This window comes from Ursus americanus, chromosome 31 (genome assembly GCF_024610735.1).
Source record: "Ursus americanus isolate L20-20 chromosome 31, mUrsAme1.1.p, whole genome shotgun sequence".
In the NCBI taxonomy this organism is placed as follows: domain Eukaryota; kingdom Metazoa; phylum Chordata; class Mammalia; order Carnivora; family Ursidae; genus Ursus; species Ursus americanus.
In genome coordinates this window covers 7,818,370-7,829,511 of record NC_142157.1, presented here as the reverse complement: position 1 = coordinate 7,829,511, position 11,142 = coordinate 7,818,370, and the positions used below count along the sequence as shown (strand labels likewise).

The following is an 11,142-nucleotide window of genomic DNA, read 5'->3' as shown; positions in this document are numbered from 1 at the left end:
CTCTGCAAAGCCACAGTGCTGTTCCTTTAGCAAGCCAGGCACACGCCCACCCCGGGATCTTTGTACTTGACCTCCCTGCCTGGCACACTCTCCCCCCAGCTTCAAATCTCTGATCAAATGTAACCACGTCTGTGAGCCCTTCCTTGCCCACCCTGCTTGGAACTGAAACCTCCACCCCACCCTAGCACAGCTTCTCCCCATTCTTGCATTTTTTCCCCTAATACTTTTCATAATACAATTTAAACCTTATTTTATTACTCAATGAGATTACAAACTCCATGAGGGCAGGCCTTTTTTTTTTCACTGTTCTAGGATCTAAGCATAGTAATCATTCAATAATAATCATTGAAAAAAATGAACTTAAAGTCCTCACTCCCATTCCCATGTCCCCCCCTTTACTGAGTGATTTTAATTAAAGTCACACAGAAGCTCTTGGGTTGGAAATAAAAGCAAAACCACTACACATTAGTTTGTCAACATGTAATGCCCTGGGTTTATTTTGTGAGAATTCTATCACAATTTTTCCAGGTGGGATTAAAAACCTTAAGGATAATGTATGCCATTGGACTGGGCATTCAGACTTCGGTACTGACAAAGCACTAGTAGTAGTCTGTTAAGTACCATTCTCTTCACAGAAGAGAGGTCAAATATTTCCAAAGGAAGGCACCCGATATTTGTGGTTCTGGCCTTGCAGCCTTCTGGAGAATCTTAAAAGGAAAAAAGCTGGCTGGCTGTTTTTAGAAACTGGAATGATGATACACGTACAGCAATTACTGCATTCTTCTCCCTTATATCCTTTTTGTAAGAACAAGTAAAGAATGAAGTCTTTTAAACAATTCGACAATAAAAAAGTACAATTTTTTTGTGCTAAAAAAAGGGCAAGACAACATAAACTCCAGTTGTAAGGACTCCATTTGCATACTTGATTTAACACTTTTTGGCGTGGAAGGAAATGGGACTACTGGGCCGTTTGCAGAGCAGCAACATAACATTAGTGCTTTAAGTACCAGAAACTACCCACAGCTCTGTGGGCAGGTGGGGATGGGAAGATTCAAGAGACTTCATTTTTAGCTTGTTACTTGTCCTAATGATAGTAGACCAGGAAGATCCCCATTTAACAGTACATTCCCCATTTTTTAAAAACTGATGCCTTTTTTTTTTTTTTTTGTAAAATTCTGTATGTATGTCACCATTTTTTTCACATGATACACAGAAAACTCAGGGACCCAGAGGGGAACCAAGTTATGTTATACCATTTACAAAATACCAAGGAGTCCACAGCTACCTAACACATTTACTACAGCACAGGAACCAATGAAGGTACAGTGTACAAAAAACTGTAAACACGGCACAATAAATAGATAAAACAGCAGGTTCCGCACCATGCACATGATGTGATGACACTTCATCTCTATACAATCTCACATCTCACACTCTTTGTTGCAATTTATTTCCCTCCCACCCCCCACCCCCAAGTGCAAAGCATCACAAATGAACATTTCTGTATTCAAGTAACATATATACAAGGGTATTACAAATATGCAGTACTGTACAGATAATTGCTGTATTCTTAATTTACAGATGTTGATTTTTTCCTATTAACAATAAGAAAAGAAAAATTGAAGCATGAGAGATGAGCATTGCTGTCAAGTCCCCACAGCTGCCACAGAAACGCATGTGCTGCATTCCATCATCCCTTGCGTTCAAAATGCTACTGATGCATAGCACCTAATCGAGTCCCCAGGCTGCAGCTCTGCTCCGGAGGAAGCTACGTCACCTCCATCGCCACTGTATTGTCTGCTATGTTGTTTAATGCTGGCTTTTCTGATTCATGATTTTCCCTGTTGAAATAGAGTTCAGTTCAATTACTTATCCGCAACAAATTTAAGAAAATACAAATTTAACAAATCAAGACTATCTTCCCAATGAAAAAATGAAGTATTTTTAATAGTAGGAAGAAATGTGACTCTCTTTGGGCATAAGACACAAGTAGAGGAATATGGACCTTTACAGTTTAGTATGAGGAATACATGACCGGAAGTCAGGCTTCTGTCCACCGTAAATTCCATGGCCAACGATATGACCAACAAAACTGTAGTAGCAGCCAAGCAACCCAGCTGTTAAAAACATAAAGAATTCCCAAGTTTCACTTTCCTCTTCTTTTAAACCTTTCATGAAAATTTTGAAAAAGGAACAGATGTGACTGAGGTTCATTCACGTCAGGACTGTGTATGTGCAGTTGAGCAGGACGGCTCCTGAGCTGGTCATCAGAAGCCCAGGGTCCCTGGGGTCCTAGCACCTACACTGCCGAGTGTGCTTGCAGAAATCCATCAGCTTCTCTGGATCTCCTCTCCCTCATCCTTAAAACAAAGGGACTAAAATAAGTGATATAAAAGTTTACCATACACTGCGAGTGCTCCGTGGTTACATAATTCTATAGCAATGAAAACTAGGTATTATATATTTAAGTAAGAACTGTAATTGATTGACTGGTTACGACTAGACCCCGAATGCTGATCTGAATGGAGCAGATGAGGACTATTACTGAAGCTGAGAAGCAGGCAGGGATGCAGGGGTTTGGAAACTTAAGGCTACAGTCCGTTGCTGCAAAGCCTGCTGCTCCTCCTTCCTGGGCCACTCCCAGCTGAGGAAGTCTGCCTATCAGCTTGGCATCCAAGGTGTTCCAAAGTCTGCCCTCCTCCTACCATTCCAACTTCAACTACTAACCTTCCCAAACCTCTAGACAAACTAGTTTAGTCGTTAGCCTCTGAACACATTTGTGTTTCTCCAACTCTCTCTTTCTCCTTTCTGCCCAACCAAGATCAAATCTGATCTTATTTTGTAGAACTTTCCCAGAATACCGCTGGTGTGAAAAGATTTCTCCTTATTTTGGAAATTATAGCTATAATCTACACAATTAATTTGACAAGGATATGATGCTTTGTAATACAGGAATGATTTTCACCTATTATTCAGTTAACATTACTTAATTTTTATACTTTTATGCTTGTCTTCTAACTAAACTGAAAACCCCTTGTCTTTCTCTTTTTGTTCCCCCCATAGTACTTTGTAAATAGCAGGATTCTAATTGCCATTAATAGTTAAAACAGGAGAGCCTGAGCCAACATTCTAAACCATCTACTGAAACCCAACAAGACAAATTAGGATAAAAAATACTTGAGTAAAAGTTGACCTGGCATTAATAATGTAAGCCTTTACATTATTAAGAGCACTTAGCATAAGCCAGGGGTGGGTTATATCAATTGTTTACATGAGAAGCTATGGAAGAAAACAAAAGAAACATTCTAAAGAGAACTCCCTCCACCCAAAGGTGGAAAATGAGAGCACTGTAAGCTATCATTATACTAAGAAAGTGACGTTCAAAGCACATATGTGATATTCAGTATATCATTTAATTCAAATTCTCAATACTGAATTATAACATTTATTTGTTTAGTTCTTGAATAAATAAGGAATTCTCATCTAGCCATTTTTAATGTATATAAGGAAAAGAACAGAAAACACAAATGATTAGTACTGCCACAAGATATAAGTTAGAGCTCATATTTTTCAAACATGTCACGCTTCAAATAACTACTGACCTTGGAACTGAATCTACAGAGGATGAAGATGGAACCTTGGAGACTTGACAGTTTGCTGCGGCAGCCAGCTTTAAGGCAGACGATGGAACAGCACTTAAAGTCCTAGGTATATGTCGTGCATTTATGGGGGCAATAGAGTTTACAGTGGCAACTGATGAAGGGACAGTTAATCGAATGTTGTTCCCAATCAGAACCTGAGTTGTTGCAGAATTGGCAGCAGTTACTTGATGACTCAGTGCACTGTGGGAACTTGAAGTCTGTGTCACGTTTGAAGGCTGTAACAAAGTCGAACCTGCCGCTGATGGACTCGTGTGTACAAGTGCTGTTGGTGTAGTACTACTGAGGTGTAAGCCCTTGTATACTCCTAGAGAAAAAGAAAGAAGCATCAAAACAACGCACAACTTGGCTGTTCATTATAGATATATGTTACAAACATCAGAACAACTTAGATGTCTTTATCCTTTCCTTTTTAAAAGATTTATTTATTTATTTGAGAGAGAGAGAGAGTGTGTGCGAGCATGCATGTGGGGGTTGGAGGGGAGAGGGAGAGACAGAATCTCAAGGGCGCTCCGTGCTCAGCATGGAGCCCAACATGGGGCTCAATCCCAGGACCCTGAATCATGACCTCAGCTGAAATCAAGAGTCGGACGCTCCACCGGCTGAGCCACCCAGGTGCCCCTAAATGTCTTTATCTTTACCTGAGGCTGGAAGGACGCCATTCACCCCAATTCCAAGCACCACATCATCCTTCATCTTGAATCCCATCAGTTGTTCTGATGTCACCAAAGCAGAAGCAGCAAATTGAGCACTAGCAGAATCCAAAGTCTTGGAAACAAAACCCTAAAGTTACAAAACGAATCTAATCAGCATCGCTTGGTCTCGAATTATCATTAAAGCTACACAGGTATACCACAATCAGCCTGAGTCTACGCCAGAGCGGCAAGCCACTGAGATATCTTTATCTCGTTTGACAGTCATAAGTTTGAAAAATGCTCAAGCGATCTAAGAACGCAGGGACCATGAAGTTTGATCTTCATACGTGATAATATGTAATATGGACACGTTAATTACGAAAAGAAACCTGTAATGTGGAGACAGTAAACCTCCGACAGAGTGTCAGACAAGAAATATGCTAGTAAAAAAACATTTCAGTGATCTGCAAATACATATAATGAAAAATAAGTATTTAAGTTTCTGTCACCTAACTTACACATATATACACATATAAAAAAAGGCCCCTTTGGGACAGTAAGATAACTATCCCTTTAGAACAGAGGTAACAAAATATCATATCATAACCTGGCCTAGAAATTGAGGCTCCTTGAGTTTTTTTAAATGAATGTTTCCTCTAAGATGCTGAGATTCAAATGTCAGCCTTTAAGCCTTACAAGTATTTAAACGGCAAACATTCATCATGCTTAAGGTTTAAAAGCGGTTTTTTTAAATAGTAAAAGAGGTTTAGTATAACCTTAAATAAATTTTAATAATTATTAAAATACCCAAGATAATGAGCTGGGTGAGATTATACTTTAAAGAGGTAAATTCACAGACTATAGGACAGACTTGGAAGACAGTGTCTTGATCTCATTTAACTATGCTTTTTAGTTTTACTTTTTAAAATAGGGAGCAGAGGCAACAGCTTCCATACTCACCTGTAATGCTCTTTCTAAACCCTGTATAGAATGGCTATGATGTAGGTTCAGGCGAAAGCCACTTTTCTGCTGGTTAGATGCAAGGTTCTATGACAACAGTTGGTAATTAGAGATGAACTCTGGTGGGAAACAATGAGGGATAATCATAAGACAGACAAATCCCTCACCTGTGCAGTGGTGGTGGAGGAATTACTATTTGCTTGCTGTTGCTGAATTTGTGCAAGCTGCTGTTTCTGCATTAGTGCCAGTTGCTGTTGATGTTGCTGGTATTGTTCGGCTGTAAATGCTGAACATAAAACAAGGAAACACTTTATTAAGATGCACAGACAGCACCCACATCTTACAGTACCAAGACAAGTTTTAGCAGTAAACGGAATCTTGTGCAAAATTAAAGCATCTGACAAAGGCTCACGATGCTGCTAAAGATCACTTCCGTAGGCAAAGTTCTGCATTTTTACAACCACGTTTAACAGGAGTGGCTTCGGTTTAAATCAACACGAAATTATAAACTTCCCGCGTTATAACAACATAGGAAAGAGAACTCACTTCTCAAGTTTCAGAACCATTATTTTTGTAAGCTGTGACACTTGTGCTAGACAGTGTAAAAAGGTAATCCAGCTTTTTAAATCCACATTTTTGGAATTCAACTTTGCACTGAGCTTGAGAAGAAGTCTGATAATTACCATTCGGTTTCTCGTTTACTTATATTACTGTCCCAATGCATTCAGATGATCCCTAACGGTTCTGTGTATCAATACTAATTGTTTGACATTTTTTCTAATTTAAGCCATTACAAACATTCCCTCTATATGGACTATAAGGTTGTTGGTTTATTACCTTTATTTTTTTTTTAAAGAACTCATCCTTTAACAGGAAGAAAAGAGGCTCCAAATGTTAAGGTTAATTAATTTTCCCCACCCAATTAACCCACCTGGAAAAAATCCAGTCAATAAGAACGGAGTTGTTTATGTTGATTTACTGTACAGAATGATGTCTGAGGAAAGACACTGTGTTATGCTACTTATGTTTGTCTATGGAGAGCTCAGTTCTAAAAAAAACAAACAAAAAAATGTTCATTTATTACCCCCCAAAAAAGTGTGTGCAGTTTTTAAAAAGGAAACCTTTTTCTTTTCTTTTTCTTATTTTTGCCAATTAAAAAAAGGAAAAAAAAAAGGGCACATACAATCACAACATCTGACGTTAAAGGCTTCTTTAAGAAACCCGTGGTGTGTGGGTAAGAATTATTTCAAAACACAAAAAAGTTTATCATGCATCCCTGAATACCAGGGAATCTATAAGTCATGCAATGCAAATTTCCTCAATCTAAAGTTTAATGTTTTCAAAACACTGTCACCTAACTTGTTTTTAACTGCATTTTAATAATTTAGTTGAAGAGATTAGCACTTCATCAAGTTTTCTAATTTTCACTCGTAACGCAAAGAATCTTTATCTTCCAGGATACAGCTTTCCTTAGTACCACTACAAAATGTTTAGGTAGAAATTCTACCATATTTTGAATGGATCAGAAAATTCTGAAATAATATTTAGGAAAACCCCAGAAATTAAGTGTCTACACAGGCTTTACACTTGAACTAAGTTCTTGGTCTACAAGAGCTAAAACATAATTTCTTGTTGTAAAAACTTTAGTTGATATCTGTCCTTTGAGGCGTTTCTTTTCCTACTACGCTGTACTTTTCAGATCTGAATACTACAGGGAAGAGACTTTTATTGACAACAGGATAACTTCTAAATATTGCCATAAAGTAACTTTGTGTCAAAATGGCCATTTCCATATGATAGAAATGTGTTGAATCAAAACTTCAAGATCACAAAAATTAATGCTGCCCTGAAAGATTGTTTATAATTTAATTAATGTAACATTTATCTATGTTTTGAAAAATCCATAAAAAGCAACTTTTTAAACCTAAAGATCCTTAATTTATTAAATAGTTTTGCTAGTATCTAGTTTTTGAGATTTACACTTTAACTTCTGAAGTTTGAGTGAGTTGCCTAAAAGTCTTGAATTTCCTAGCAGGGAATACTCAGTAAATTTTCTTTAAAAAAAGGATCATTTATTTCTATAAGGTCAGGTTATTACATATCTACGAAAACAATAATTTAGCATTCCCTGGAGACCTAATACAAAAAACTCCATTTTTATGAATGAACATATTATTATAGAACTTTGCTTGTGTTTGTGTATGCTTTAATAAAAAATTAAGCAATAATAAATTAGAAATTGACTTGGAAAAAAGTTCCAAACATTTTCGCCTTAATTTAAGTCAACATTTTAATCCTTGGTCTCTGAGGGTCTTGTGAATTTCACTTTTAAACAACTGTTAACTTCTTCCTAATACAAGATTTAGAAATGAAAATGCAACTAATACTCATCATGATTTTAGATCACTACTGTCAATCTATTGCTTAGAAATATTTCTACACTTTTAGAGTCTAGTTAATGAAATTATCCGCAGACATTTTTCATACTTGATCTAGAAGAAATGCATATGCCAAGCAACATATAAGCTGAAAATAATGGTAATAAAAACCATGGGTGTAGGGGCCAGGAGATCTTGATTTTTTTTTTTTTTCTTTTTAGCTCTCAGCTCTACTGTAACTAGTCGAGTATATCTGGGCAAGTACCTGAACCTTTTGGGGCTCAGTTATGTTTATCCAACATACTTAGATTAAGTTAGGTGATCACTAAAGGCCTTTTCAGCCAAGTGATGCAAGGATTTTATATTTTTTTTCTGAGAAATACATTTCCAATCCAAAAGGCTGTATGAATAAGCAGGAAAGCCTGGACAAAGGTAAGGTGTAAATTTGGACAAATACGATCTGAACTGGTTTTACACTGTCATACAGAAAACCGAGAGGATTTCAGACGGCATTATAATTAAAGGCTAATCAACTGCTAAGCGGAAATGAATAAAAATGACCGTATTTCCCTAGTCTCTATCAAGGTAGAAAGTGTTACGGTTCTAGGTCTACCTCCAGACCAGGTTTGGTGGTCAAGTTTGCAATTAACATAAAGATGGACAGGATGGTTTCATGGACAGATGACCAAACCTAGAATAAGAAGCATTTCACAGAACCCCAAATTTTTAGATCAGGAGGCATCCTTGGTGATTTCCTCCTACAACTTCACACTAAAGATGAAGAAACTTTCATCTGAGGTCACAAAGATAGTTAGTAGTGGAAGGGGAAAAACCCACCCCCAAACCATTGAAATTTTAAATATAAAAAGAAATAGACAAAAGTTTGTTTTAGATTTAATATTATTTACAAGAAATAATTAAACTTTCAATGTACCCAAGAGTACGAATCAAGTGCTTTTAAAAAAAAAAAACCACCCTCATATATACAGCTCCTGACAGGAGTCTAGGTTTGGGAGAAGTCATGTGAGGGCCATGACTAAAAACTTATTCATGCTTCTAAGGGCAAAAGAGGAACCTACAGATTTCAATTTAAGGAGGCAGCTTTTGTTCATATAGGGACAAGCTTTTATTTTTTATTTTTGTTTATTTTTATTTTTATTTATGTGACAGAGAGACAGCCAGCGAGAGAGGGAACAGAGCAGGGGAGAGGGAGAGGAAGAAGCAGGCTCCCAGCCGAGGAGCCCGATGTGGGACTCGATCCTGGAACGCCGGGATCACGCCCTGAGCCGAAGGCAGATGCTTAACGACTGCGCTACCCAGGCGCCCCAGGGGACAAGCTTTTAAACAAGATTCCCAACTCTAGAATAACCTGATCGAGAAAACCTGATCCCCTCCCTAAAGTGTCTAGACTAAGGTCAGAAACTACTGTGGTTTTGGTAGTTGCTAACAGCTCTCTGGAGCAGAAATTTAGATGAAATAATCTAACATGTTACCAGTCCACTTGGACAGGAAACTACTGTACGGCTCCCCAACACCTGGAATAGTTCAGGCGGGTGCCCTCTAAGTCACATTCCTGCAGCCGGAGCAGACCAAAGGAAATGGTCAAAGAAGTGGGAGTAGGTGAGGGTGACAGGAACTTAGAAACAAATTAACAATTTGAAAATCCAGTTTGAGAAGATAGATTTAAGTTTACCAAGATGTACATCGTTATGTTAGTTAAAAGAAACCCCAAAACCCAAAACCAAAAAACCCAAACACCTATTTTAAAAGATAACCCTTGATTAGAAATTTGAGCACTACACAGGCAGAAAATTATTTTAATACAGGAAAAGGTAACGTTAGAGAAATAAATATAAAATAAAATGACTTCAGAGAGTATTAAAGTATGATCCCCTAACCTAAGCTTGAATGAGTTTTGAGGTTCATAAGCACTTATCAGCCACCCAGAAATCCAACCTGAAGAGAAAAATATGGTGTATTTCCTTAGATGGCCGAACATGAACGAACCTGAATTCATCTGGCCATGAATTACTTGAACATGAGATTATTTGTGGTCCAATCTCCACTTATTGTGGATAATCCTGCAGTTCAGCACACAACTACAGGACCATTAATTTTACAACCACGGGTGCTACCTCACACCCTGCTAAGGATGTGATTTTGAATCGTGAAACACACTTGGAAAAGGATTAAGGTTCTACAGATATATAAAAGCTAACCATGAAAATATTCAATGCTCGAATCTAGAGTTCCTTTGAAAACTATATGTTACAAATTTTATGAAGGAAAACGTACTAATTTAAGTAAGCTACAGATCTGGAAACTTAGAACATATCATTCCAGCTACATATATCCTATTAATTTATGAAACTAAACCGCAGATATGTGAGCTTAGGAAAATTACTTAGAATGCTGAGGCAATTTCAGTGGGAACTGGGAATTCAAATCCTGAAAATCACATATAATGGTGATTTAAAATTCACTTTTCTATTTACAGTCTTTCTGAATTATAGAGTTCTTTCTAATTATGAAAAAGGTATTAATTCTAACATATCATATCCCCCAAACTCAAACAGATGCAAATGAATAGTCACTGAACAAACACTAAATTTTCAAAGGTGCTTTTATAGATTTAAAAAAAAAACCCAGTAGACTGTATTTGGAAACTGTCCAAATCACATATTAACTCAAGATTATTAAAAATACAGAATTTATTCATATGTACTAAAATCTAGTCCTAGAAATTCTAAATACACATATATTTAAGTCTTCCCAAGTTCCTCAATGTTGTGTCATTCTGCTGTGTGTTATCCAGAGGACCAAGCACTCAAGCACATGACTAACCAGGTTGCCCATCTGGCCACACAACTATGCAAAATGGCTAAGACTGGGAAGCAAGCAAAAAAATTCTGAGCACCAGAAGCTACAAAAGTTGGTGTGTTAAAAAGCTCATGCCCTTTACTAAAAAGAATGGGCTCCTGAGATCCTGATTTAGAATTTCCTATTTGAAAATGAGAATAAATAGGCTCTTATAGGTGATATTTAGAAAAAGGAAAATCAGTCCGGAGGGCATCACTATGCCACAGCATATGTATAAATATTAATATTTAAAATAACGACAGAGTAATAAAAAATGACTAAATCTGAGTATTTGGCTTAAGCAGCAGACAAGTAAGTATGTATCAACTGACTCATATCTCATATAGTGGTTAAGTTCTAAAGTCAGTATAGTAAAAACTGAGCCTTGAAAATTCCCTTAGTCTCCCATGATGGATGTTATCGCATTCAATAAGCACAGAAAAAGACAGTTTTTCCTCCGGCATCAGACTAGATCAGGTTCTGAGGCTGAGTACCAGATGACACAGTTAGGCTTGTATTTGGGGGCCATGGTATACGGAAAAATTTATCTTTATTTATTTCTTTTTTTAAAGATTTTATTTATTTATTCGACAGAGACAGAGACAGCCAGCGAGAGAGGAAACACAAGCAGGGGGAGTGGGAGAGGAAGAA

General features: G+C 37.3%; 1 protein-coding gene across 3 annotated transcripts in view; it reads right to left on the bottom strand.

Annotated features, from left to right (window-relative positions):
• Positions 1–465: 465 nt before the first annotated feature.
• EPC1 (enhancer of polycomb 1) overlaps positions 466–11,142 on the bottom strand; it is a 93,831-nt gene continuing 83,154 nt past the window's right edge. For 2 of the 3 annotated variants that reach the window (XM_045786417.2, XM_045786414.2), the window contains exons 11-15: positions 5,422–5,540; positions 5,255–5,341; positions 4,301–4,442; positions 3,603–3,966; positions 466–1,841 (exon numbers count right to left, since the gene is read on the bottom strand). In XM_045786417.2, coding sequence (XP_045642373.2) covers positions 1,769–1,841; positions 3,603–3,966; positions 4,301–4,442; positions 5,255–5,341; positions 5,422–5,540 — 785 coding nt within the window. In that variant the 3' untranslated portion in view covers positions 466–1,768. The remainder of the gene's footprint in view (positions 1,842–3,602; positions 3,967–4,300; positions 4,443–5,254; positions 5,342–5,421; positions 5,541–11,142) is intronic. The other variant, XM_045786416.2, reaches the window with a different exon arrangement.